This window comes from Pteropus vampyrus, unplaced genomic scaffold (assembly GCF_000151845.1).
Source record: "Pteropus vampyrus isolate Shadow unplaced genomic scaffold, Pvam_2.0 Scaffold114, whole genome shotgun sequence".
Lineage (NCBI taxonomy): Eukaryota > Metazoa > Chordata > Mammalia > Chiroptera > Pteropodidae > Pteropus > Pteropus vampyrus.
Window position 1 is genome coordinate 3,394,128 of NW_011888895.1, and position 27,375 is coordinate 3,421,502.

General features: G+C 37.8%; 2 protein-coding genes and 1 pseudogene across 4 annotated transcripts in view; 2 read left to right on the forward strand and 1 right to left on the reverse strand.

The window, feature by feature from the left end:
• SON (SON DNA binding protein) overlaps positions 1-1,639 on the reverse strand; it is a 32,190-nt gene extending 30,551 nt beyond the window's left edge. Inside the window, exon 1 of the mRNA XM_023533895.1 lies at positions 973-1,639. Coding sequence (XP_023389663.1) covers positions 973-1,049 — 77 coding nt within the window. The 5' untranslated portion in view covers positions 1,050-1,639. The remainder of the gene's footprint in view (positions 1-972) is intronic.
• On the forward strand, positions 622-26,985 carry GART (phosphoribosylglycinamide formyltransferase, phosphoribosylglycinamide synthetase, phosphoribosylaminoimidazole synthetase). 3 transcript variants are annotated; one of them, XM_011365670.2, is made up of 22 exons: positions 622-701; positions 4,330-4,517; positions 6,657-6,752; positions 7,315-7,489; positions 8,564-8,675; positions 9,436-9,504; positions 10,003-10,128; positions 11,874-11,961; positions 12,193-12,278; positions 12,844-13,012; positions 14,610-14,841; positions 16,497-16,591; positions 16,943-17,052; positions 17,428-17,626; positions 18,563-18,814; positions 19,070-19,222; positions 22,617-22,823; positions 23,668-23,805; positions 24,504-24,634; positions 24,920-25,061; positions 26,066-26,181; positions 26,277-26,985. In XM_011365670.2, exons 2-22 carry the CDS (start codon positions 4,373-4,375, stop codon positions 26,466-26,468), a joined length of 3,033 nt encoding a protein of 1,010 aa, XP_011363972.1. In that variant the 5' UTR covers positions 622-701; positions 4,330-4,372; the 3' UTR covers positions 26,469-26,985. The 3 variants fall into 3 exon arrangements, with proteins under 3 accessions (XP_011363972.1, XP_011363971.1, XP_023389647.1); XM_011365669.2 differs by lacking the exon at positions 622-701 and adding an exon at positions 1,978-2,098; XM_023533879.1 differs by lacking the exon at positions 622-701 and adding an exon at positions 2,031-2,047.
• Positions 21,603-21,721, forward strand: LOC111743480 (annotated as a pseudogene).
• Positions 26,986-27,375: the final 390 nt, after the last annotated feature.

A 27,375-nucleotide genomic window follows, 5' to 3' on the forward strand; every position in this document is an offset into this window, starting at 1 on the left:
AATTTTTTCGGCTGATTTTCAAATTCACGTATTGCTCTCGCTCTCAACTTTTACAATCCATTTGAACTCGCAACAAATATTTACGTTATATAAAACAAAAATACTAAAAGATAACCAGTAAACAACCACACTACCCTCGCTATTTTCCTTTCGGCGTAAACAACTATTTCTGTGGAAACCTCTTTCCGTTCAAATTTTTGTGGAACCAAGGATAAACTACGTTTACCAACAATGGGCCCCCCCCCCAAAAAAAAAGCGTGTTGTTCAAAAACGTCAAATAGGACACGGGCAGCAAACAGAAATTTAGATTTACACACAAAGCCCACATTCCACTTGCTAAGTTAATTAACGGCTGGTAATTCAAAGTCCCCTTCTATCCTCACCTCGAATATTTTGTCAAAGTAGCTAACATTAATTTGAATTTCTATTAAAATGCTGCCTGGTGGAAACCATAGGACACTAGGGCCCAAATAATCTAATTAGAGGATCCCGACCCCCAAATGGGTCTAAAGCTTGCAGTAAACAAAGCGGATTTAAGTTTACTCAAGAAACGGCCGTTAGAGACCCTTTCCGGTCACAGGCGCCGGCCGGCGAAATCCGCGGAGGCTGAGAGGGGGAGGGGAAACGCGGCGGCGGAGGAGGAGCTGAGGAGGAACTAGGCCCGTCCCTGGTGAACGACCAGGCCTACAAGTAGCGAAAGGGTAGGGAACGTCCAAACGGGAAAGATGAGTGAGCATCTTAACTTAATTCTAGGAGAAAGGGCCTGAGATTACCTCAGAAAGGGCGAAATTCCTCGCTGGGAAGAGAGGGAGCGGGTGGGGGGGGGCCGGCGGAAAATGGATCCCAGGCCCAGGCGGGGCTGTAGCGGGGCCTGAGTCGGGGAACGACGGCGTCTCTAAATAAAGGTGCCATAGAGGGCTACTTGAGACCCTATCGATCCCTTGGGAGCAGAAGAGTCTGTGAAGCGCCTACCTGGAAAGTTCCTGTTGAATTTCCCGGAATTTACTGACCACGAAAGACCTAAAAATCTGCTCGATGTTGGTCGCCATGGCGTCCGCTCCGTTCTCTCAACTCCTCCTCGCTAGTCCTCCAGGCTCCCAGAATGCCTCGGGAAGAGGCGCAGCGGCCAATTCCGTCTCTCGCCGTCCTGATTGGCTCCTGTGGGAACGTCCGGATCTGCACGCTCGGCCGTTGCACCAATCAGTGAGCACGGCCCTGCTCTCCTCCGCTGTTTCTGAGCGGCTGGGGTAGAGCTGCTGACGTTTGCGCCGCGCACGACTCTGTCCGCCATGTTAGTGACTGACGCAGGCGCCATTACAGGAGAAGACTCTTCAGGCGACTTTGTCAGCTTGTGTTGTCAGTCCCCAACAGTGTTTGGGGGGGTTAATAGGCTTACTGTAGCCACTAAATGGGGAGATCGAATGCTATGAGGAAAGGGAGCAAAAAAGGCAACATGGTGTTTGACACGGGGCCGCCAACATTCCCCAATTTTCAGCAGGGAGCTGCATCCGGAAAAGCATTAATCGGCACCCGCTCCCACTGTGATGCGAATAAGAAGAACGCGATTTTTACCCCCATCTCCCATGACATCCTATAATTTATAGGCTAGAGGTCTTGAGCGACCTACGTCCAAGCCTGGTGCATTCTAGTCATGAGCCAGGTGTGTCACGAGATTTTTCCACTAGCTGCTTCGTTTTGACTCCACACAATTAGTTAAATGTGAATTTAGCGTTTAGGGCCCCCCCCCCCCCAGCACGGGGGCTCTCGAAGAGGAAGAGCGGCGTTAAGTGGCCTCTGCTGCTATGATGTTACATGATGGATGCGCAAGGGCTAGGCAGCTTTGCCCTAGGGTGGGCTCAGGCCGCGCCCCAGAGCGGGAGGGAATCACACTTGATTACCTCACGGCGGGGACCAGAGTTTGCGCCGACCAATGGGGAGGCGAAGCCCTCCGCGGGGCGGACCGCCGGGGGCGGGGGTGGGTGCGCGCCCCGGATCCCGCTCCGTTGACTTCCGGCGCGCGGCGGGTGCCCGAGCTCGGAGCGCGCAGGTGAGCGTGCGAGTTCGAGCGGCCAGACTGCCTTTTGTCGGCATTGTGTCGGTGCGTAAGCCCTCCGCTTTTAAGTGAAGTGCATTTATGCTTTAGTTTGGGGCTCTAATATCAGGAATTGAATGAAATCGTAGGACTTAGTTTGGCTGTAGGAGTTTTCACCTCATTTTTAAATGCTGTCAGTGGGGATTGGCCATGTGCTCTTCACTTTGAGGTTCACCTTGGATCTATCACTTTCCCTGCTTTCTAAAATTCAGGGCTTATTTGTATCTTTATGCATGTTTTCAGGTTATAAACATAAGTTGCATATTGTCTTGTTATGCACCCATCGTTTCTAGCGCAGATTAGTCCACTTTTGTAATTCTTTTTAATAGTACTCATCAAATCAGTTGAAATCTAGGCCTTACCTGACTCTCTTCATCTTGTCATGTTAGTCATTTAGATGACTGGCCCCAGAAGGTTAATGAAATCCCTTAAAGTTTCCCAGCTGGTAAGGGACAGAGTCTCATCCCAAACCAGAGCACTCTGACTGGAGTGGAGACCTCCTAAACACTTCTGGTGTAGATTCCTTCAGGCTGAGTCTTCTCTTCCCTTTTTATCAAACTTAATGTAATATTTTAGATGTAAAGCTTTGTTTCAGATATTTCAATATGCATGGCAAATCTGTTTTCCATTATCCTCTTCTACTTAGAGGATAATTTAGTGGTTTTATTTCTCAATTTTTCCATGATCACCATCTCAATTTTTACAGTATCTGATGCAAAATTGCTTCCATTGCAATCCATGCTCCACCCCCTTTTAGTTCTGTGACCTCCAGCACGTTACTTAACTAATTCAGTTTCCTATCCATAAGGTGGGGATGGGAATATTATCCACCTCATAGAACCATGAAGTTTAAGTAAGATAATTCATGAAAAGCATTTAGAATATAGCATTTGGCACAAAGTGCTCAAAAAGTGTTAGTTTTTAATATCAGCCTGGGCTTTTTATTTAAATGTAATCTAATCCTAACATCTCACAAGAAGTTACAGATTTCAGTGTTTCTTGTTTTCACTTTGCTTTCTACATAATTGTCTTCTGAAAATTAGTAAATGTGACAAATTATTCATAACTTTAACTTTTTTTTTTTCTGTTAGAACTTCTTTCTATCCCTAAGGTATCAATTTAGGTAAAAGTATGGAATAAAATATAACAAGTACTGCTGCTGAATGTCAGAAATCATACTAATTGTTTATATAAGTGTAATTTCAGTTCATCTTTAAGCAGCTTTGTAAAGCAGGTTTTCTTTCATCTTTTAAGATGTGAATAAATTGAATTACAAGTAGTAAGAGCTTTCTCAAGGTCACACTGCTAACTTCAGTTGCAAGATAGCTGTTGCACCCATCCTGCTCATCATCAAATGCTAGAATTAATGTGATACATGTTCAGATTTGATTTTTGCCGCCTTATCAATTTTTTAACATATTGCACTACTTAAATCAGAGGTCAGCAAACTGGCCCTTGTGCCAGTCCTTCCTGCCACCAGTTTTTGTACAGCCCACCAAATAAGAATCGTTTTTACATTATTAAATGGCGGGGGGGGGGGGCGCGGGAAACGATGTTTTTACGACACATGAAAATTATAAAATTCAAATTGCAGTGTGCAAAAATAGTTTTATTGAAACACACCATGCTTATTCTTTACAATCCTCTGATTGCTTTCTGGTGTTTAGAGCAGAGATAGGAAAACTATTACTGACAGCCTACCGCCTGTTTTCGTAAGTCGTTACTAGACATGGCCACGTACATTTACTTATGTATTGTCATGGCTATTTTCATGCTCCAACAGCTGAGTTCAGTAGTTGCGACGTAGACTATAGCTCTCAAAGGTGAAAATATTTATCTGGCCCTTTATAGGTCTGTGTTAAATATTTCTTTCACTTCATAATAACTTTAAAATCTGTAAAATCTCAGGATTTAAAAACATTTTAAATTCTGGTGTAAATTTAAAACATTCATTTTTAACAGGCTTCATGATTATTATATCCTCTAAAAGCCCGAAGAATGATTATTCATAAGAGATATTTTTTTAAATCAAATTAAGAGTTAAGTCGCCATTTCATTCCTTAACCTAGCTCTTTAGACCAGTCTGCCTCATTTTTAAAATACCTCCCTAGTCCACATGAGTACAGTTATGAATTCAAATTACAAATTCTAATTTTTCACAAGTGAATCATTAGAATACATGTTTAGAAATTGTGATTTCTAAAGTATATGCATTCTGAGATATGAACTTTGGTTTTCTTTCTGCAGCTTTCTTTTTGAATTCCTGGTTTGCAGACAGCAATGGCAGCCCGAGTACTTGTAATTGGCAATGGAGGAAGAGAACATACACTGGCTTGGAAACTTGCACAGTCTGATCATGTTAAACAGGTGTTGGTTACCCCAGGAAATGCAGGCACTGCCTGCTCTGAAAAGATTTCAAATGCTGGTAATCATGTTTTTAAGTGGGGAGTGATGGTTAATAAGTATAAATAATAAACTGTCAACTATCTCTGTTCTTTATAAGGTCAGTTACTATTCAGATTTGAATGCTTTTCTTAACCTTAAAATTTATGTGGTAAATTGAATACTTGCCATATATCATAAGTTTAAGATATACTCAGGTTCAAGTATAGCATTTCCTTATTTTAAATTATTTTAAACTTTATAAAACACATCTATTCAAAAAGTCACAAGTGCCTAATATAGGTTAAAAACATTTTAATGTGTATTTTTGGACATGAAAAGTTGAGCAGTGCTATTAGATGTAAGTTTTGACAAGTCTAACTTCATAATAGATCTCACCCTTTATCCCTTCAACTGGTAAAAATGAAAAAAATTATCAGTTCTTATGCTACGTTAAATTCTTCAGTGGCTTCCCATAGTACTTAGAATAAAACTCAGACTCCTTAATGTTCCTTACAAAACCCTTTGTGATCTGGCCTCTGACTGCCTCTTCAGTCTGATCTTTTATATCTTTTGTTTTTTTTCACTGTGCTCTACCTGTACAGCCCTGCCAACTTTCCAAACAGAGCTGCCTTGGACTTTATACCTGTTCCCACCCCTAGCATGACTGTTTCTTCCTTATTTCAGATTTCAACTTATATGTTACCTCCTCAAAGATGTCTTTCCTGAAGTTTCTAGTAAAACATGTCTACCTCATTTTGTTTGTTTTCAATTATGAACCATTCATTATCTGTATTTATTTTTACTTTTCTATTGTCTGTTTCCTATCTTCATTTCCCCCCCTAGAACATAAGCTTTAGAATGTAAGCTACTTGAGGGCGAGGAATTCAATTGCCTCATTTTGCATTGTGTTCACCATGCCTAGTACCCTATGTGGCTTATTGCATGTAATGGAGAGAAAAACATCACCCAACAAGCCACCAACTGGGAGAATAATAACAAAAATAAGAATACCAAAAATGAGAATAGTAACAAGATAAGAAAATATCTGCTTCCCTGGAATCGTAGCTCAGGGGGTGAGATATTTATCTGTTTATTGAAGAGCTGGCACATTTTATCTAGAAGCAATTGATGTCATGCAGGCGCCAGCCCATGAAAATTTCCTGGGATTATCATGAAGCAGCTACCACTTGCAGAGACAAGTTAGGTGTGTCTTCTTCCTCTCGCCAGCCTCTGCTGTGTTGAAGTAGTTGGCTCTGCTCAGGCCAGTTATGTTTGTAGCTACTAACCCACAGTACATGGCACTCCATCCTTATCCCACTCAGGCAGTTCCTGGAGATTGAAAACTATCCTTTCTGCAATTATCCTCTACACATCACCAATAATCGTATATGTGCAAAGTAATTGGAAACTTCAGCTAACAGGAATGCTGATGCAGATACAGTGAAGCAGGAGCGCACCTATAGAACCAACCCATGCTTAGTTTATAATTGATCCTACTCTTAGTTACTTAGAACTCCATCAAAGAAAATTTACCTGGCTTGTAGTTTGGAGAAGTGGGCAAGGTCTTAAAATCATTTAGTTTTTAGCTTAAACATCTCTGCACAGAGACTTTTTCTGACTCAACCAGAAATAGCTTCCCAGTTCACCTCATAGCAAATTTGCATAATTTGTTCACAATTGTTATTTTTTTTCCTTATTTCTTTTTTACCCAACATTCCCACCATGGAATATAAGCCTCCTAAATGTAGGACCCCTGTTGGTGTTAAAATCTTAACCCAGTTACTAAGGCCATATCTAGCACATAATGGTTCTCAGTAAATCTTAAAAGAATGATAGTAAAAGACCAGTTTCTAATTATATTCTGTGATACATTTTTGTTGACTATAAGTCAGCACCAGTGACAGGAACACCATAGTCAAGAGGTACTTTATAGTTTTTTGAGAAGCTTACTGGTGTTTTCATCTAACTGGCTACAGTGATAGCAGAGAACTGAGCTTTGTTGGTCAACCTAATGCACTCTGCTCTGACTTACTTATGATGAAACTCACCTGTACCAGTAAAAGAAAACAAGTTAGTAGACATAATAAAGAATAGTATTTAGTTTTCAGTATGACGCTTAGTTAACTTAAAAAAATGAATGTTTTTGTAAGGTGGGTTTGTTTCTTTTTTCTGTTCACAGCCATCTCCATCAGTGATCACAGCGCCCTTGCTCAATTCTGCAAAGATGAGGAAATTGAATTTGTAGTTGTTGGACCAGAGGCACCTCTGGCTGCTGGTAAAGTTCTTTTCTGTTTATTGTTACAGTATATCCAGTGCCAGAAGAGTTTGGAAATCATCTAATCCAGTTCATTTTAGAGATGAGGATTTTTAATGTAATATTATATTGGAAAAAGCTTTCACCCTCTTGAAATTATGGATTCTAGATTTTTGTCTTCAAGCATCAGTAATGTGATGAATGAGAGATCAAAACTGGCCCCACAGAAGTGGCTCAGAGTGGGGAACAAATAATGTGTTTTTATTCTTCTCTATGCTGGTGTCTATTTAATAATTCATATACCTAAATATAACAAATAACTTTTGCTGGATTTGAATCGTGTGTTATTAGCATTTTTGTTCATATGTATAGTCCCCAGCCTTTATGGCACCAGAAACCAATGCTCCTTTGAGACTCTAATGCCCGATGATCTGAAGTGGAGCTGAGGCGGCGATGCTAGTGCTGGTGAGCAGCCACAAATACAGATAAAGCTTCGCTCACTCGCCTGCTGCTCACCTAACAGGCCATGGACCAGTACTGCAGAGGCCTTGGCTCACGTGAGGCTGCTTGTTTCCCTCCATAGGAATTGTTGGGAACCTGACATCTGCAGGAGTGCGATGCTTTGGCCCCACAGCAGAAGCGGCTCAGTTAGAGTCCAGCAAAAGATTTGCCAAGGAGTTTATGGATCGACATGGAATCCCAACTGCACAATGGAGAGCTTTCACCAAACCTGAAGAGGCCTGCAGCTTCATTATGAGGTAGATAGAAGACTGACTGTAAAAAGGCACTTGTTTTGTTATGATAGTTAAATATACAGGTCATTTATGTCACAAGTTTATCGTAAGATAATTGGGGGAAGAAAACTTATTCTATGTCAGTTGCCTTTTTCCAACGTCAAAATAAAACAGGATTCTGCGCATATATAATGTAATCTGTTTTTGCAGAAAGGTGAATTTTTTAATATAACCGAATAATTTCGGGGGTAAAAGATACATTTGGTTTTGAGTTATGCACTATTTTTACAGTCAAATTGACAGACACAGTGGCATCTCATAATGTAAAGGACGTTGATTTTTTTTCATAAGTAATCGAAATGAGGAATTAGCACTTGGCCTTCTGCTGCTACTAAACTGTAAATCTTAAAATTAAACATCCTTGTTCTCTATTATATGGAAAATATTGAGCAATTAATGAATGCTGGCAGACGCATGACTTTGCCCTTTTTTGTTTGCACTTCTCCCTGGGACTTGATATGTTTTCCTTTAAGTCGAGTTGATTTCATTCTTTATTCATTCTAAGTCCTACAGAGTTTCTTAAACAATGAATATTATTATTTTCTAGTAGCCAGCTGCCTTGGATCAGTAACAATTATGTTACTTTGGGCAAGTCTCCATTTAGACCTCCAGTGCCACTCAACAAATAAATTACTAACAGCAGTTTCTTATGTGTACTTGGAGAAATGCTCTGTGTATCCATGTTTATATTTTTACACAGCCACATCTTCTACTTGAATGAGAGTACAATTCACTACTTTTTATCTTAGAGATCAGTCTATACCCGCACTATACAACTTCTTTCTTCTTCCAATGATTTTGCCAATATGATCTCATAATAATTAAAAAAAGGAAAATTTTATGTGCGATATAACAATATTATATGTGCGGTATAGGGAAAATAATCCTGATAGGCAGTACATCAATGATGTCACTCTGATCATTTAATTTTTCTTTCTGCTTTTCACTTGTCACTATAGTATATCATTACAAAATCTCAAATCACTTCAAATTTTTTAATCATAAGGGTTTATATTGAAGATGATTCTGTCTTCACAGTGCCAGCTTCCCTGCTTTGGTTGTGAAGGCCAGTGGTCTTGCAGCTGGGAAAGGGGTGATTGTTGCAAAGAGCAAAGAAGAGGCCTGCAAAGCTGTACAGGAGATCATGCAGGTAGGTTGATTCCTGTGGAAAAGTTCATAATTTCCTAGTCATAATGGATAAATACTCTTAAGTTTACAAAATGTTCCTCAAGATAAGGAAACATCTAGCAAACACACAAGTAAGTTACTTTTTATAATATGTATTACAGCCTATTTTTTAAGAGTTATTACAGATTTACACTGATGGCTAAACCATGACTATTCTTTGGAAGCAAGTTCTAGCATCCTTTGTTGTTAGCTGCTGAAAGGTAGAAAATCTTGAGACTATAGATCATAAAAATAAATTACCATCCATAAGGACAGAATTATTTGTCCTTTGTGTCCCTTGTCTCAGAGAAGTGAAGCAATGAATTAATATACTTTTATTATCCTTCTTGGTTGTTGTGGGTTTCCCTTCCTTGTAGAAATCTACTTTCACAGACATTATTTAGTATAATTATTATAGACAAACATATAATTTTAATCAGAAATGATAATTAATGATGATAAAAACATGTTTTTCCGTTAACCTTATTTGAAACTGGAAAGCGTAATCCCTAGGAGGATGTTAGTGATGCTGTCATCTCATTGGTACCACTGCTAGCTCTCTGTCATTGTCAATTGAACTATAGGAAACATTTATACATTCTTTGAGGCTTTCAGAAAAGGAAAGGAAAATTACAATAGTGTATTGATCCATAATACAAATAGTAGAAAATAACAGCCAAGTAAGTAAATATTAAAAGCTTACAATGTACCTTTTTTTTTTTTTTTTTTTTAATCTACAATAGGATAAAGCTTTTGGAGCAGCTGGAGAAACAGTTATCATTGAAGAACTTCTTGAAGGAGAAGAAGTGTCTGTAAGTGTATTCATCTTTCAGGCTTTTATAGACTATAAGAAGCTATGTTGTCTGACCTATGAGCCCCAAAAAGATTTGGTTTACTCTGGTTGTTTCATCTGAAGGCATAAACCCAGCAGTTAGAAAGAAATTTGTATACATTTAGTATTTGGGATACAAATGAAAACAAATTTTATTCTCTTTTAATCATCCCCAGTGTCTCAGTAAGGAACTTGAATTTATATCACATTATTTAAAAGGGGGAAATGTTGAAATATTTTACTTTAAGAGAAGATTGATTTTTTTACCCCTAACCTTACTCAGAAATTACAGATCCTTCAGAAGTTAAATATACAAGATCTGATTCTTGATGTAGGTAGCTTAGGGTTATTATCTCATTTTACTTAAAAAAAAAATTCCCTTGAGAAGAGTTAAGATACATATAGTTCTCCTTATTAAATAATTTTATTTTTACTTTTTGACATTTAAGGTAAGTGGACTGTTTTGTTTTCTATACAGTGTCTGTGCTTCACTGATGGAAGGACTGTGGCCCCCATGCCCCCAGCACAGGACCATAAGCGATTGCTGGAAGGAGATCACGGCCCCAACACTGGGGGAATGGGAGCCTATTGCCCAGTACCTCAGGTACTTACCAAAGGCTCAGCTGAAGTTCACTAGTAATTGTTTTGTCTTCTCAAAAAGCTCTTAGACAGTGCTTTTCTGGTTTGTTTGTTTTTTTCCCTTGTAAATGATTTCTGATCAGCAATTTGCTTTTCCTATTAAATGAAAAGTATCTCTCCTAGTCTCTAGAACTAATTTATTCTAAAATGGCTTTGGAGAACTAAGTCAAGTATAGATTGAACCTAAGTCAAGTATAGATTGGTCCCTTCCCTCTATACCCTGTTTTTAACCTGTGGGAGCCAGTTACAGTCTAGAATTTTCTTTCATTCATCTTTGGGTATCCAGGACGCAGCACATAAGTGCTCAGTGAATTGAGAACTCAATCAGACCATAGTTTTTTCTTTTAGTCTTTCGACTTGATAATGGGTAGATAAAATATGTTTCCAAACAGGTTCTGGACAGTTTTTATAAGAAATCTGCATTGAATGTATTATAAGTAGATTGGCACCTTAGAAACTCATCCATTCTTTTCACTGATAATAGTCAGTCTTTTGTGCTAATAATATAGTGCCTTTTATATATATTTTTATTAAAAACCAAATAGGATTTACTTTTTTAATGTTTAAATTTTTTTTTAATTTTTCAATTACAGTTGACATTCAGTATTATATTAGTTTCAGGTATACAGCTTAGTGGTTTGATATTTATATAACTTTCTATATAAATCCCCCATAAGTCTGGTACCACCTGACACCATACATAGTTATTAAAATATTGTCTATATTTCCTATACTGTGCTTTACAGCCACGTGACTGTTTGTAACTAAAAATTTGTATTTCTCAATCCCTTCACCTTTTCCATCCAGCCCTCAAGTCCCCTCCCATCTGGTAACCAACAGTTTGTTCTCTATATCTATGAGTTTGTTTTGTTCACTTATTTTGTTTTTAGATTCCACATTAAATGAAATTATATGGTATTTGTCATTCTCTGTCTGACTTATTTCACTTAACATAATACCCTCTAGGCCCATCCATGTTGTCACAAATGGTAAGATTTTGTTCTTTTTCATGGCCGAGTAATATTCTGTTATATATATGTACCACATCTATATTGATGGGCACTTAGACTGCTTCCATTTCTTGGCTTTTTAAAATAATGCTGCAATGAACATAGGGATACACGTAACTTTTCGAATTAGTATCTTAGATTTTTTCAGATACTTGAGACTTTGTAAGTATTACAACTACCATTTGGTAAAAGTGACTGCAATATTAGAACTATCTCTAGATCTAATTTATATGAAGTTTATAATCTCAGATTCTTAAGTTTATAGGCTTATGAAATCTATAGAATATATGAGAAGAATACAAAGGAGCCTCAATAAGAGAGGACTTTTTCATCTTTATTATTATGTTTCAGGAAACTTTTTAGTGAGCTTTAAGCATGTATATTTGAAAATCTATTTGTAAAAGGTGATTTAAGAGTCAAGAAATGGCAGTTGTTGCTGATCAATAAGTCCCAATTTCTGTTTATGGTAATTTTTAACTCTCAGAGATTGTCTTTCTTATTTTATAAGAATAAGACTAAATACCTACTTGATAGGGCCAATGCGAGGATTTAGAAAGTTTATTCAAGTGCTCAGCCCATATCAGGTAGAAAATAAGTGATTGTTTTCCTTGTCCCCTATCATTGTCCCATGTAGTACTACTTACAAGATGATTTTTTCAAATACCAATTATATTTACATATTTCTGTTATGTTCCCTCAGGTTTCTAAGGATTTGTTGCTAAAAATTAAAAATATCATTCTTCAGAGGACAGTGGATGGCATGCAGCAGGAGGGTACGCCATACACAGGTGAGCACATCAGTGTCATTGTGGGCATTATTCACATTATTCATGGAGTAACTTTACACTTTTGATAGAACTTCTCCATTTTCTCTTTTTTCACTACCTATTAATTGACCATTGTAATATTTGTTGTGGCTGTTCCAAAACTTTAAGTATTAGAAATTTATGTTCTAATTTCCATAGTCACAATACAATGTCTTTATTATAGTTTTTTTTGTTTTTTATTTTTTAATGAAGGTGTTCTCTATGCTGGTATAATGCTGACTAAGGATGGCCCAAGAGTTCTGGAGTTTAATTGCCGTTTCGGTGATCCAGAGTGCCAAGTGGGTGATAATTATAGATAAAGTATTATTTCATAGATACCTTGTAGAAGATGTATATTGTTTTAATCTCAGGATTTATCAACTTTGTAATAATTATCTTTGAGAAATATAGTTGATCGTTGAACAACACTTTTTTAAACTATGTGGGTCCACTTATACACTGGTTTTTGTTTTTTCAATAAATTTACAGTCAGCCCTCCATATCCCTGGGTTCTCATCCTTCAATTCAACCAATGGTGAATTGGTGGTTGGGAATCCATGGATTCGGAGGGCCACTGTATACATTGTTCTGTGCCATTTTATGTAAGAGTTTTGAGCATCAGTGGATTTTGGTATTGGCACCTGGAACCAATCCTCGATGGATACCAATGGATGACTGTAGTTTAGTTTTGGGGGAGTCAGAAGTTATACATGGATTTTTGACTGCACGGTGTGTCAGTGCCCCTACCCCCGCATTGTTCATGGGACAACCATTTATGGAAATTTTGCTGGTATTCCCATGAATAAAATGTCTAAGGAAAAACTAAAATTTCTCTTACTTGCCATGTTGATTATGTTTTTCCAGGTCATCCTCCCACTTCTTAAAACTGATCTTTATGAAGTGATTCAGTCTACCTTAGATGGCCTGCTGTGTACCTCTCTGCCTGTTTGGCTTGAAAATCACACTGCTATAACTATTGTCATGGCAAGTAAAGGTTATCCAGGAGACTACACCAAGGGTGTGGAGATAACAGGTGAATATTAGAGAACAAAAGGTTGACTTACCATGTGACAGGTAACTAGTGTCACTGTAGGCCTCCCTCCCATGCCATGCTCTGCTCCTCTTATGGGTATAAAACCAGCAGAAACCTTTCAAGGGGTCTTAACATAATCATGTTCAAATGTCCAAAATTATTATATTTAAAGAACTGCCATCCATTTCCCTTTCTGCACAAGAAAGACTGAAGTGAGCCTGGCCAAGAGCCAGGAACATAATGGATCTTTATGAGAGTTAGAGAACATTAGCTTAAACTACATTAATGAGATAAATGTCGAAGATGTGATCACAAACGGACAGTCCCCACCCCCAGTTTCAACTTGGATTGCAGAATTCAAGCTTTCAAAAGTATAGTCTTCTCTTTTGTTTCTCTTTACAAGAGGTGAGGCATCCAGTTAAATAAAACTGTTATAAAATGCCAATTAAGTTCCAGTGCAATGAGCCCAAAGGCAGACCTAGTTGATCCCTAGCAGGCTATAGCTTGGCCTCCCTCAGTACCCCAGTAATGTGTTTGAATCAAACACCCTATTTACTGCCCAGACAAAAGCCCATTGCTTAGTGAATCTCACACATTGCAACTGGGCAATTAGGAATCAGTTGTCTTTTAAAATGAACAAAGAAAGAGAAAGGATCGAATCAAGATCCCTTGTAATGTTGAAATATCTCTTAAGGTTAAGCTGACAAGTATGATATTCATTTCTGACATAGCAATATTGGATATTACCAATACCAGCGGGTATTTGGGTACCTACAAGTGAATGCTCTTATGTTATAAAAACACAGAGAAGGCATATATTAACACATTATATGTGATGCTAAAAGAAAAACGAAGACAGAAAAAAAAAATGGATTTAAGAATTGTTTCTTTAAAAACTAAGAGATTATATCTTTGTATAGACTCTGTTTATCATTTTAGAATTTAGAACATATAGTCTAATAATATTTTAAGTGTAAAATTATAAAGGAGAGATTTAAAAATAATTCAAAAGAAAATGAAGACAGGAATTTTAGACTGAGTCTGAAACCTAATTTAAATCAAATTTGTCTTGAAATTTTATAATTCTATTAGAGGAAAGATTAAGAATATGTTTTACAATGCGATGATCCTATTGGTTATTTAAAAAAGAAAAAGCCACTTGGATAGCTATGATAAAATAGAAATTCCTTTACTCTTAACTAAAATATGTGATCAAAGTCAGGATTATTTGTTGACTTCTAGGTTTTTATCTTTTCATCGGGGAAAAATAACATTTTACTTTTAAATCTCAAACTTTTCAGGGCTTAGCTTTTTTTTCCTCCCTCATTCAGAAACAATAGATCTCACATGAGGTTTATGATAACAAGGTTTTAGAAATACGGTTATCACCCTAGAGCAGAACAGACTCTTCTTAGGAGAAAGAGTCTGTTTACTATTATCTTTCATTAATTCCTTCCCCATAGGGTTCTTGTAAAGATTCATTTAAGTGAAATAAAGATTTTATTAAAAAAAAAAAAATCTTTGGGAAATTACAAACCACTTCACAAGTGTAGAATATCGTTATCACAAACAATATGTCAAATATGCTATCTTACAGGGTTTTCTGAGGCTCAGGCTTTGGGACTGGAGGTGTTCCAAGCAGGTACTGCCCTAAAAGATGGCAAAGTGGTGACTAATGGTGGTAGAGTCCTTACAGTAACAGCCATCCAGGAAAATCTCATCTCAGCCCTTAAAGAAGCCAAGAAAGGACTAGCTGCTATAAAGTTTGAGGGAGCCATTTACAGACGGGACATCGGCTATCGTGCCATAGCTTTCCTTCAGCAGCCCAGGTAAATTTCTTACCAAGGTCATTATAACACACTTTCAAAACTGACATGTATACAATGTAGAAAATTCCATCAATCCTATACTAGGCCATTCTATATTCTTTCTCTCCGTGGAACTGATTTTGATTTGCATTTAGCTTGAATCAAAACTAGTTAAAGTATTTAAATGAAAACTTCATGGTAGCCCCTCATATTTGAAAAGTTTAGTAAAATCACAGTGATATTAAGAATTTTTTTTACATTATACAATTTAAATATATACAATCATTTGTCAAAAATTACTCATCAATAAAGTTGGGGTAAAGGACTTTTATTCATTGACTTATCATCTGTTTAAATATTACTGTTATACTTACATCTTTAGTTCCTGGTTTTGTCAAAGAATTCAAAATGAAAATATTAGTCGTCTACTTTTGCAACTTAATTGGTCATATACTGCAAATTTTGACAGTCCTTTGTCACTGCATTTATATCTATTACTGAAATGTATTTTTGTCCCCTTATTGATTCATATATTGACAGGAACAACTATTCCTTTGTAAAATCAATAAACTATTAATTGCAAGTCTGGGTGTTCTGATTCCTTTAGTATATACTACAGTTATTGTTTGTTGAGTTCATCTATGAAAAATAAGTTTTAGGATAAAATTAATTTTTAGCAACTTGAAGTTGTGCTGCTACTGATAGGCAAATTTTTAAAGTTTAAATATTGGCATTTACTTAGAAAAAAACATTAAAATGCTGTGCTAAAATTTTATTTTTTTATTTTAAAATGACTAGACTTCATTGAAATGACCTATTTCAAGGGCCTGCAATCCTAATACTGGTTGAGTTCTTTAAAGATGAAAGTGAGAGGTCGCCATGCTAGCTGCTACCTTAAAAAAGGTTTTTTAAACCAGTAACTTTGTTTTCTATCTGAGCATGACCCTGGACTGCTAACTTTATTGGGGTTAACTGCCAGAGCTCTCAGATCTATTTGGCATCTTGTTTCTAATAAAATTTGCATATTTCTTCATGTATCACTGCATCCCACTAGGCCAAAATTCTCATTTTTTTGTATGGTAAGACTACTGAATTCACAGTGTCTTTCATGAACTTGACCTCTAAATGTACTGCTCCAATGCGTTGGCCCTACATAGAAGGAAATGATGCACTGAATACCATTATCTGTTTTGCTTTTTTCATAGTTTTTTTCAATCTTGTTTCTTACTATCTTCAGTTATAAAGAATCTGTTACATTTCTCTATTGTTGCAATAATTTCGAGCTTTTTTGTAGAGTTCTTACAATCCTAATGTTTACTTTTTTGACTTAGTTTTCTACACTTCTTTCCATAACAAAATTGAACAGAAAAGTTGTGGTAAGATATCAGTATATTTTAACTACCTGTGAGAAATATGGAAAAATTTAGAGAAGTAGTTCTCAATAGTGATGATACAAACAAATTAACTGGGGAAGTTGTTTAAACACATTTCAATTTCCAAGTCCAGCCCCAGACCAGTTATATCAAAATCTATGGAGGCGGCCCAACACATTCAGGGATATGAAAATCACTAGCAATGTATCCTGCTTTAAGTAAAATTTTAAGGTTAAAACAATTTTCCCTGATATTTAGGTGATGTCCTATTTTTTGTTTGTTTGTTTGTATTTAATTCTTTAGGGGCCTGACTTATAAGGAATCTGGGGTAGACATTGCAGCTGGAAATATGCTGGTCAGGAAAATTAAACATTTAGCAAAAGCCACCTCTAGACCAGGTGAGTCAGATCCTATCCTTTGCTAGTTCATTAACTGACAAACGTGAATTGATTTGGGCTTTATAGTTTACAAAGGAAAATGTTCCAAATTAATGTCAGTCATGCCCTATTTTAGCCAAACCCACAGTCTTCTACATTCTTATCTCTATTATTAAGAAAAGCATTTATTTGTTAAATTCAAAAGAATATGTCTGTCTCTTTAATATTTAATTACTTTCATGATCAGTGGTTTAAGCATGTGGTACTCTCTCTTCCATTCTCTGAAAAGGCATCTTTGGAAGAAATATTTTGTATACTCATGTTTATCTGATCTGTTGGTATGCAGAAAATAATTAATTTCCTCTCCAACAGGCTGTGATGTTGATCTTGGAGGTTTTGCTGGTCTTTTTGATTTGAAAGCAGCTGGTTTCAAAGATCCTCTTTTGGCCTGTGGAACAGATGGTGTTGGAACAAAACTGAAGGTAATAAGACACCTTTGTGAATAAAGGCCTTTTGTGAAAGATAAGAGAGAATTTACTGTATATCAAATATATATTTTCCCCCTTTTGACATATAAGCGCTAAAGAGAACCATACGAAATAACCATATGATATGACTAAAATATCTACATGTTTCTAACAATGCAGTATTATTGAGGCTATATCTGGATGGAAGGGTTATTTTAGAGGATAAAAGAGGATACTTTTGGACCAAGTGGCTTATCAGAATTTAGTGTTCTTTTGTCTTGAGGTGTTCATAGCAGCCAGCCAAAAGCCCATATTCGTTAGCCTCCACTAATAAATTGATCTAATTTGGGATTTAATTTCATGTGGACATTTTATGTTTCTCTTCTGTAGATTGCCCAGCAGTGCAATAAACATGATACCATTGGTCAGGATTTGGTTGCAATGTGTGTAAATGATATTCTGGCACAAGGAGCAGAGCCCCTCTTCTTCCTTGATTACTTTGCCTGTGGAAAACTTGACCTCGATACAACTGAAGCAGTTGTTGCTGGAATTGCTAAAGCCTGTGGAAAAGCTGGATGTGCTCTCCTTGGTACTGATTGCATGTCTTTTTTACTGTGTTTTAGCCCTATGTGCAGCTAACAAGAAACTATATCACAAGAAAATAGAGATAACACTACTTGAAGACCCTGGTATCCTCAAACCCCTCAAGGGTTTGTTCCCCAGACTCATAGTCCTATACTGTCAGCCAGGCCTTATCTTTCTTCCCTATCTTTAGCCACCATTTCTTCTCCATCTTTAGCTACAGAAATGATGGCTAAAGATGGAGCCACTTTCTCAGTGGCCTCATGGACAGACAGGGTAGGGTTTATTACCTCCTTACTGCCCCTACAGCAGAAGCAGATGAGTTCTTGGCATTCTAAATCTTTATTTTCCCATAAAAGTGACACTAAAAATGTCACTTTTTAGAAAACGTTGCTTCAATATATAAGAAATTTGAGCAAAATGAATTTGTAGGTTGACCAGGGACCAAAACTACCTCTTTTATATTACTGTTTCTGTGGACAAGTCTGTTCCAGTGGCCCTTTCAGCCATTTTTTAGAACATTTTCTAATTTGGAGTCTACCTACCTAAACTCTTTGTACAAATATTATTGTAAAGTCAACTATAGTGGACTTTTTAGATAAGGCATTTGGAGTTAGGCAGGCTGATTAAATCACTACTGTAAGCCTGTACCATCATCTGGAACACAGTGATTGTGAAGATCAAACATAGGTAAAAGTACAAAAATGATGTAATATTCTGCTGAGTATTCACCCTGTGAAAGTAATGACGTTTGGAGGCTACACTCACCCTTTGTCAAATTTAGTGCTCTCTCCCCTGAAATTATGGTTAAAAGTTCTCTTAGGCAGCTAGTAGAGTACATTTTATTGATGTTTGCACGATATAGCCACATGTTTAATTGTAGCTGGTGTCACTACAGGTTTATAAATATGATTTCTTAGCTCTTGTTCTGTCTTCCTGCCAGGTGGCGAAACAGCAGAAATGCCTGACATGTATACTCCAGGAGAGTATGACCTAGCCGGTTTTGCCGTCGGTGCCATGGAGCGGCATCAGAAACTCCCTCATCTGGAAAGAATCGCCGAAGGGGATGTTGTCATTGGAATAGCTTCATCTGGTCTTCACAGCAATGGGTTTAGCCTCGTGAGGAAAATTGTAGCGAAATCTTCCCTTCAGTACTCCTCTCCAGCACCCGATGGCTGCGGTGACCAGACATTAGGTAAATGCACTCACTTTTTAAACTCTCCCGCTTGAAAATGTCTGAGCAGCTACTTCGTGGGGTTAGTCTCTAGTTACTTAGAGTTAAAGTGGAATAAATTACATTATCCTGTGGTTTTTGTTCTTTGGACATTATTATAGAACTGGTGTGTCTGTATAGGGTCACAGTCATTCTCTGCTTCAGTTTTGTTGTTTTTATATGCTTCAGTTTTATGTTCATAGGCTAAGTTTTTGTCTTTATTTCTCCAATATACAGGAGACTTGCTTCTAACTCCAACCAGAATCTACAGCCATTCACTCTTACCTGTATTACGTTCAGGACACGTCAAGGCCTTTGCCCACATTACTGGTGGAGGATTGCTAGAAAACATCCCCAGAGTCCTCCCTCAGAAATTTGCGGTGGATTTAGGTAAGCTCGCTAAAAGGAAATTTTGCTCAGAAAACCGTTAGGAGAAAAAATACATTAGGGGGCAAAACAATATGGGTAGTGAATGCATATATGATACATGGAAAAGCCTCATCATTGGGGTTTCTTGGGGAAAAAATAGGGCTGACCCTTTTCGACCTCTTTTTGCTTTATTAGCCATGTTTATAAGGCATAAAATCTTTTTGATATAATTGACTTACATAAGATTAAGTGCTGTAATCAGATCCTCTGAGGGTTTTGGTAATCTCAAGCTCTATCAAGATAGAACCAGGAACATGCCAGGAAGGGAAGAGGTAGCTATTAATAGTCCATTGCAGGAGATGAAGAGGATTCAAACCAAGACATAGAAAGGGAAACATATTTGAGAATCATTTTGTGCTTAGAGAAAAAAGAAGTCTCAAGGTTCTAGAGAAGCAGGTGAGTGTATGGTAACATCTGTAACACAGGAGGAAGAGTAGATTTGGAGTAGGAAGTGGGAATACCATTTTTTAAATCTTCAGTGTGCTTATTACATGGAGTCTGTGAACAGAAGTTGAAATCGGGTTGAAAAGTTGAGTGCTCATCTGCACAAAGCAGTAGTTCTAGCCAAGGGAAAGGAAGAGGCCAAAAGGTCATTCCTCAGTGTTCTGTCCACCTTGGTAGGTGGTAGGTTGGCAGAGATAGAATTACCAAAAAAGAACAGTCAGAGCAGGAATTAAAACCATGTAAAAGTATTAACTCCAAGCAACGATTTGTACATATCACTGGTCAGCAGTGTCAAGTGCACCATAGATCTAGGAGGAAGACCAAAAATAGAACACTATATTTTAGAAGTGGGTCAAAAAGCAGCTTGGTAAAGGTAGATAGTACCCACCAGATTATCGTGGGAGTAATGGGTGGCAGAGATAAAGAGACAGCGAATGGAGATTGCTGCTTAAGAAATGTATCAGTAAAAGGAAAAGGGAGATAATAACTCATGTTCATGGCAAAGTGAAGGACGGGCAGGCTTTGCTCTCCCCGTTTTTATGGGGTAAAGAGACAAAGGCAGAGAAACTGTTCCAATAATCATAGCCAACTAATAGACACTGGATTGAGGGAGTAGAAATTGAAATTCACATAAAATTACGTATTTTCCGTGAAGTTAGATGGCCTTAGTGAGATGAGCAGATCTCAAGTGCAGGCTTGAGGAGAGGAATGAAAACCCAGTCAAGGTCAGAAACTAGAATGAGACAGCAAGCATTTCTGAAGGTGAAGTTGAATCTGGTTGTGTAATTTTTCTCCCAAAGTAAGTGCTTATATACCCTTGAAATAAGAACAGAAAAAAATTAATTGGGTTGATTCAGTTGGGCCAGGCAGGTAGAAGAGTCAGTCATGGGGCGAAGTAGCTGTGGATGAGAATCCGAAGAATCAGAAATAGGTTGTTTTAAAAGTGAGGAAACAGGCCAGGTAAGCTGGCATTGTGGTCAAATAGGATTGTAGCCTCTCCTGGGAAGCTGAAGAGACAGGCTGAATGGGAAACCCTTCATTAGCATAATGCTGAGCTGAAGGGTATGTAGGATTAAATTAGTGGTTAAAGACGTTCCTGGGATAGAAATGCTTTCCATAGAGCATAAACAAAACCTTAAGGAAGTATTCATCCTCGTCTTTAAATTGTTAAAAACTGGCACGTTGGTGAATGGGGAATGGTGCAGGGCTAATTTGTGCATTTGCCAGTTTCTGTGGTGTGAATACTGCCATCCTGGCCAGTTTTTAAATGGCTGTATGTAAAGGCCTCTACAAGCTGGCTCTACCACACAACTGGTTAAAAATCAGAAAATCGAGAGTTGATACAGCCATATTCCTAAGAGCCATATGTTTTGAGTTACACAAATGTCTGTATCCCATTAAAAAGGAAATTTAGTCCCTGGTGTCAGCCTCGGATGTTTCTTCTAGGAATCATACTTTGGCAACAGATTTAAAAAAGGAATTCTCTCAGCATTAAAGTTACAACTTGTGTTACTCATGACATACTTGATCATTTGTAGAAACTAGGCTCAGTCTTTATTCTATAAATAAATACTTTGTAAATCTTTTTTCTAAAATGAGATCATAGTTTGGTAATCTGCTACTTATGCTGCCATTTATATATCACTAACATCTTCCTATCCTAATGACATCATTTTTATGAAGAATATTCCATTTTTATGGATATATCACTATTTGGTTTTATGTTGCTGTTGACTTTTGGTTACTGATAGAAAAGTAAACATCATAGTAGCTAAATCTTTTGAGTTCAGCTCTTAAGAAGGGACATTTACCAGCTAGTAGAAATGGAATTAAATCTCATAGGGGAAAAGATTCATAAAAGATTCATGTGGTGCCTCTTAAAAATTATATCAACTCAGTCTTTGGCCATGCCACCCTGAAAAAGCCCAATCTTGTCTGATCTCGGAAGCTAAGCAGGGTCGGGCCTGGTTAGTACTTGGATGGGAGACCACGTAGGAAGACCAGGTGCTGTAAGTGTAAAAAATAAAAAATAAGGGATTGAAAACTAACAAGGCCTTTGCAATCTATGAGATCAACCAACGGTTGTCTCACCTAAAAAAAAAATTATATCCACTCTAGAGCTTTAAAGATCTAATTATCCTGCATATATACCAAATAAATAAGGGGAACGGATAGTCAACTTTATTATGTAACAGAAAGCTAAGTTCACAGTGGTTTCCCTTTCATAGGAGCATCATAAATAAATAATATTTAACTAGAACAGTTTTTGTAAATCAGATCCCATAACTGTAGATTCCAAGGAACTATCCAAATTCTTTTATTATTCAAGAATTGTGTATTTGTATGTCTTCACCTAAAATTTTTTATTAAAGATTTTTGTTGTATTATTTGTAATAATAGAGGATATAGTCTTAAAACAGACCTAAATCTAAATTTTTTCAAATAAACACAGAAAGACATTGATCTTAAACCTTTTGCATAACATGACTTTAATAGTGTATGCATTTCTGTTAAATCTATATGTAAGCCACCTGGTTTTGCATCATACTTAGGGTGCATTTTCGGTCATTGCTAAGACATAGCTAAACATTCACAAAACGATAGTATACCAACCTTTCCTGGAATTCAGCTATTAGTACACCTCATCATTCGGGGCTTTCTAACAATCTAATAGTTAATGCAGCACAAAACCTCGCTCAATTGTGAACACCAGCCAAATGTGTCAACAAAAATGTTCCTATTGTCTAAGGTACAAATGGATCCCCAAAAAACCTTCTAAAAGGACAGTTTATAGTTTCACCTCATATAAAATAGCAGTGTTGGTTGTGGATTCCATAGCTTCGTGTGTGTGCACACCTTTATACTTGCTGCAAGATAATAGGTTAATCAGACAACTCTTGCCTGTTTTCAGATGCCCAGACCTGGAGGATCCCCAGGATCTTCTCGTGGTTACAGCAGGAAGGACAGCTGTCTGAAGAAGAGATGGCCAGAACATTTAACTGTGGGATTGGGGCTGCCCTCGTGGTATCAAAGGACGTGACAAAGCAGATTCTGAAGGATATTCAGCAGCACCAGGAAGAAGCTTGGGTGATTGGCAGGGTGGTGGCATGCCCTGAAGGTAATCGCTCTTTATTTAGTTGCTCTTAGGTATATAATCTTAAATATAAATGTGTCCTGTCTCTCGGGCTCTATGTCCACCTTTTATTTCGGCTATTGCTATGTCACCTGTCTTTTACACAGCCGTAACATGATAACACCCATGCCGGTGACACCACATAGCTCTTCATTTCTGCCTCAGGGCTCTGACATCTCTCTATAGTAGCCACATATGCACAACTACACCCCATAAGACAAGCCCCAACCCTAATGAGGTGAGAGCAAGTGAATAAATACTCACTTCAGGGACAGAAAGGATCAATTCTGAGACACAGTCTGCATGGCCTCTTTGAGGGTCCCAATGGAATCGAGCCCCAGTAGCCCACAGTGGTGACCAGTTTAATAACACACTCTTACATTGGCTGTCCTATATCACTCCTCCCAGATCCTCGCTGTGGTTCCCTGGGATCACATCCCAAGTAATCTCCCCGTGCAAGACCTCGTCTCATTTCTCTTCTGTGGTTCAGCTCAATCACACACTTACCCTTGAGGCCAGACACTCAGAGCACTATCGTGAATGGAAGATTTGGAGGGATGAGGACAGAACACTAGCAGGAAGTAATATATCCATTGTAGGCTTAGATACAGTGATGTGCTATTTCACTTTTAATTGAAGTAAGTGATACATTCACCTTAAGAAAGTCTTTATGAATGAGCAATATTAGGTAATGTAAACGTATTATTTGTTTTAGTCGTTACATGTTTTAATTTAAGAATAAAATACAGTATTACAAAGTTTTCATAAAATACTTCATTATTACTGTTAATTCATAGTTTTTTATTTACTGGGTATGTTTGAAATGCAGGTTCTCCTCGTGTGAAAGTCAGGCACCTAATCGAAGCCATGCAGATAAATGGATCAGTATTGGAGAATGGCACCCTGAAAAGCCATTTCACTGCCCAACCAAAAAAGGCAAGAGTGGCTGTCTTAATATCTGGAACAGGTGAGATGTGGCTTCCTCTTTACTATATAGCACTGTAGAAATGCTCTTCCTTCCTCCAAACCCCATCCCCTCCTCTGTCTCCACCAAAATAGAAAAGCTCCTCCAGATTGTCAGAACGCTAAGCAGAGTAAGGAAGGGGGATCACTGAAGAGTGTTATCTTTTCTGCATCCTCAGTCTTTCTGCCTTTTTCAGGCATTTGAGACAGTTCAAGTGCATGTCAGATTATTTCTTTAAGGTACATTCCCGGAATTGTAATTGCTTTACAAGTCCATTTTAAGATTTCAGTATACTTTAGGCCCAGGTTGATGGTAAAACAAAGAAACTATTGTAAAGACCGTAATAGTTTATTCTTCTTTAGAAGATGTGTTTTTCTTGCTTAATTAAGCAGTGTATCCCTCATCAATCAGTTTTAAAATCATGTTATACTATTCACATTGCTGTGCTAAATCATAAGATACTTTTTTAAAAAATAGATATTATATTGCAAAAGCAATTACATATCCTAAAACCAGGAATGCCTATGTTTTCATAAGCTATTAATCCATTATCCCAAGAAAGGCAGTTTAAAGTGCCTTTCAAAAGCCTCACATTTTGCCAATCTTTTCTAAAACATCCAGAAATTTTGACCATTCCCTATTCACAGTGGCACATATCTTTTTTTAAGAAAGTGAGCTTACTTGCATTTTTCTTTTTTCAGGATCCAACCTCCAAGCTCTGATAGACAGCACTCGGGAGCCGAGCAGCTGTGCACACATTGTCGTCGTCGTCTCCAACAAAGCGGCGGTGGCTGGCTTAGATAAAGCAGCGAGAGCTGGAATTCCTACCAGAGTCAGTTACTTTGAGAAGCATCTCTCCTTCAGGCTGTATTAAATTCATAATCCGCCCCCACCCCACCCCCACCCCCGACCTGGGTGTGTAGGGCACTTGTTCTTTGGATTTCTGTATTTAGGGTGGGTGCTAGACTTGCCTTTCTGCTTCATCCTGTCTGTTCCTTTACCCTTTATATCGGTATGTTTTCAAAAGGAAGTGAAGTATGTTCTGTGTAAAAGTTGAGTTTTAAATTTTTTTTGATAATTCATTGAAAAAGTTGATGTTTCTCTTTTTCTATTACAGGTAATTAATCATAACTTATATAAAAGTCGTGTAGAATTTGACACTGCAATTGACCAAGTCCTTGAAGAGTTCTCCACAGACATAGTCTGTCTCGCAGGATTCATGAGAATTTTATCCGGCCCCTTTGTCAGAAAATGGAATGGTAAGCAAAAATTGTTTGATACCACATTGAGAAAGAGACTGAAAATGGGCTACAGGGTGGTTAACTGGCCAGACAATCCCAGTCATGAAATAGTTACATGACATTTTGTACTATGGCACAGGCCATAATTTAATTTCCTTTGCTTTAGCCCAAAGGATGGCCCACTGAAGACTTACTATCCTGCTCTCTTTATCAGTTTTCTTTGGCCTGCTGCAATTAGTCACTTTTTCTAATGTAGCTTAGGTTTGCTTCACATTACTACATAGATAGTAATTCATCTTCTGAGTAAATACTTGAAAGAGACTTTTCTACTTGTTGAGAAGCAAGAGAAAATGATTCCCTATTTCCCAGAATGAAGAGTCATCCTCTCCTGAGGAAGTGCAGGCCATTGCCAGAAGATGGCAAGGATGGCGTTGATTGCAGAAAAGAAAACGTCTCATGTTGTTTGTTGCCTTCTTCCACAAAAGTGTTGGCTGCGTCTTAGTTTTCTTGTGCGCACATTTGGGCAATAAATGCATTTTCTCTCCGAAGAGTTTTCCTAAGAGAATATAGATAGGGTGCTTGCATAATATAAAACAGACAATGCCTTTGGTGACATGGGGCACACAGTTAACTAATCCAGCAACCATTTGGTTGGTAAAAGTCAAGCACTTAGACACTAGTGAGAACCTTCTGTGTCTGTCTAATAGTCTGTGCTGGCAACAAGCTGAATGTTCTTCAGGAGCTCTGTATCCAGATTAGATACCCTCTCCCCACCCCCATCCAACTTTTGGTTACTGCAGGCTCCTACGCAGAGCCCTTGGTGTGTCTGCAGCTGTGCAAGGCAGGAACTTGCTACCCCCAGGAACTCCTTGGATGAAAACCTGTATTTCCCTTTACCTCATTTCTGCCTTTGACGAATAAAAACACCCATCCCAGAGAAATCCTACTCCTGTTGACTTCTGTTTCCTTTAAGAGAATACATAGGACATTTTAATTCTGACCACTATGCTTTTAATTTTCAGGGAAAATGCTCAACATCCACCCTTCCTTGCTCCCTTCTTTTAAGGGTTCAAATGCCCACGAGCAAGCCCTGGGTGCCGGTGTCAAAGTAACTGGGTGCACGGTGCACTTTGTAGCTGTGAGTATGTCTCTTTCTACCAAAATATTATTAGTGTGTAAAAGTAAATTGTACTGGCTAGAAAGTAATGTTCAAAACTTTGCTTCCTTTTTCAGGAAGAAGTAGATGCTGGACAAATTATTTTGCAAGAAGCTGTTCCTGTGAAGAGGGGTGACACTGTTGCAACTCTGTCTGAAAGAGTGAAATCAGCAGAGCATAAAATATTTCCCGCAGCCCTCCAGCTGGTGGCCAGTGGAACTGTGTGGCTTGGAGAAAATGGCAAACTCTGTTGGGTTAAGGAGAAATGAAGCTGCCTAATTCAGGAATGGAGCCAGTTTTGAAAGAAGTCTAGCTGTTTACATGGTGGCTTTTTTATCATAGACTCGTCCCAAAATAATGGCTGAAAAAGAGGACCTCACCCTTATTTCTTTGGCTGTTTTTTACATGAACAAAAATTCATTCCAAGCAAGACTGGTGCAGCATATCTAAGATATATATCTGCTTCATTGGTCTTCCAGGTTTTACCTGTTTACGACCTTGTTCAGAATCAAGCTAGTCATTCAGAACACCTTTCATTTTCAGCCAGATACTAAAATTCTTAGTCTTTCTTTTTCTGACCAATATTTTTTTTTAGTTATATGTTTTCTAATCTTTGAAGAGTTAACCAACAAGTCTAATAATAAATTAATCTCTCTCTGTTGTTTTGAAGTGAGACTTCTCTTATTATCCTGATCATAATTTAGTGTCATAAAATTTCTGGGTAGCTCCCATTTCTGAGGGGTTGTATCTTTTCCTTTAAAATATCATTAAACATCCCTCTAATAATTGACAGTTTTTGTAATACCAAGATTTTAGCTGCATAGTTACTCTATGGATTATGTACATCCATACTTTTATGAATCAGTGGAGGGCTAAAGGGAGAGTTTTGGTGGCCTCTAGATTCAAACATAAGACTTGAAGCAGGTTACTCATCTACTCTGTCTCCCCATCTGCTAAAGTAGGCAAATGTCTACCACATGATTGTTTTGATAATTAAATTTAGTGCATGTAAAATGCTTAGGACAAGTAGGTGCTCAGAGGTTGGTGTTTATTTCAAAATTCCAGTTATAAAAGCTATTGTAAATCATTATCTTTTCAACAGGTACATCGTAAGCATAAACTTGAGAATGGTGATAAATGGAATATTGGAAGTCTGGTAGGTACTGTAAGGGCAAG

Excerpts from the sequence above, each read along its gene's own strand:
- GART (XM_011365670.2), top strand. The coding sequence starts at position 4,373 with ATGGCAGCCCGAGTACTTGTAATTGGCAATGGAGGAAGAGAACATACA. Across the intron at positions 17,627-18,562 it reads AGCTGGATGTGCTCTCCTTG|GTGGCGAAACAGCAGAAATG; the intron begins GTACTGATTGCA and ends TCTTCCTGCCAG. Across the intron at positions 22,824-23,667 it reads GGTGGTGGCATGCCCTGAAG|GTTCTCCTCGTGTGAAAGTC; the intron begins GTAATCGCTCTT and ends TTTGAAATGCAG.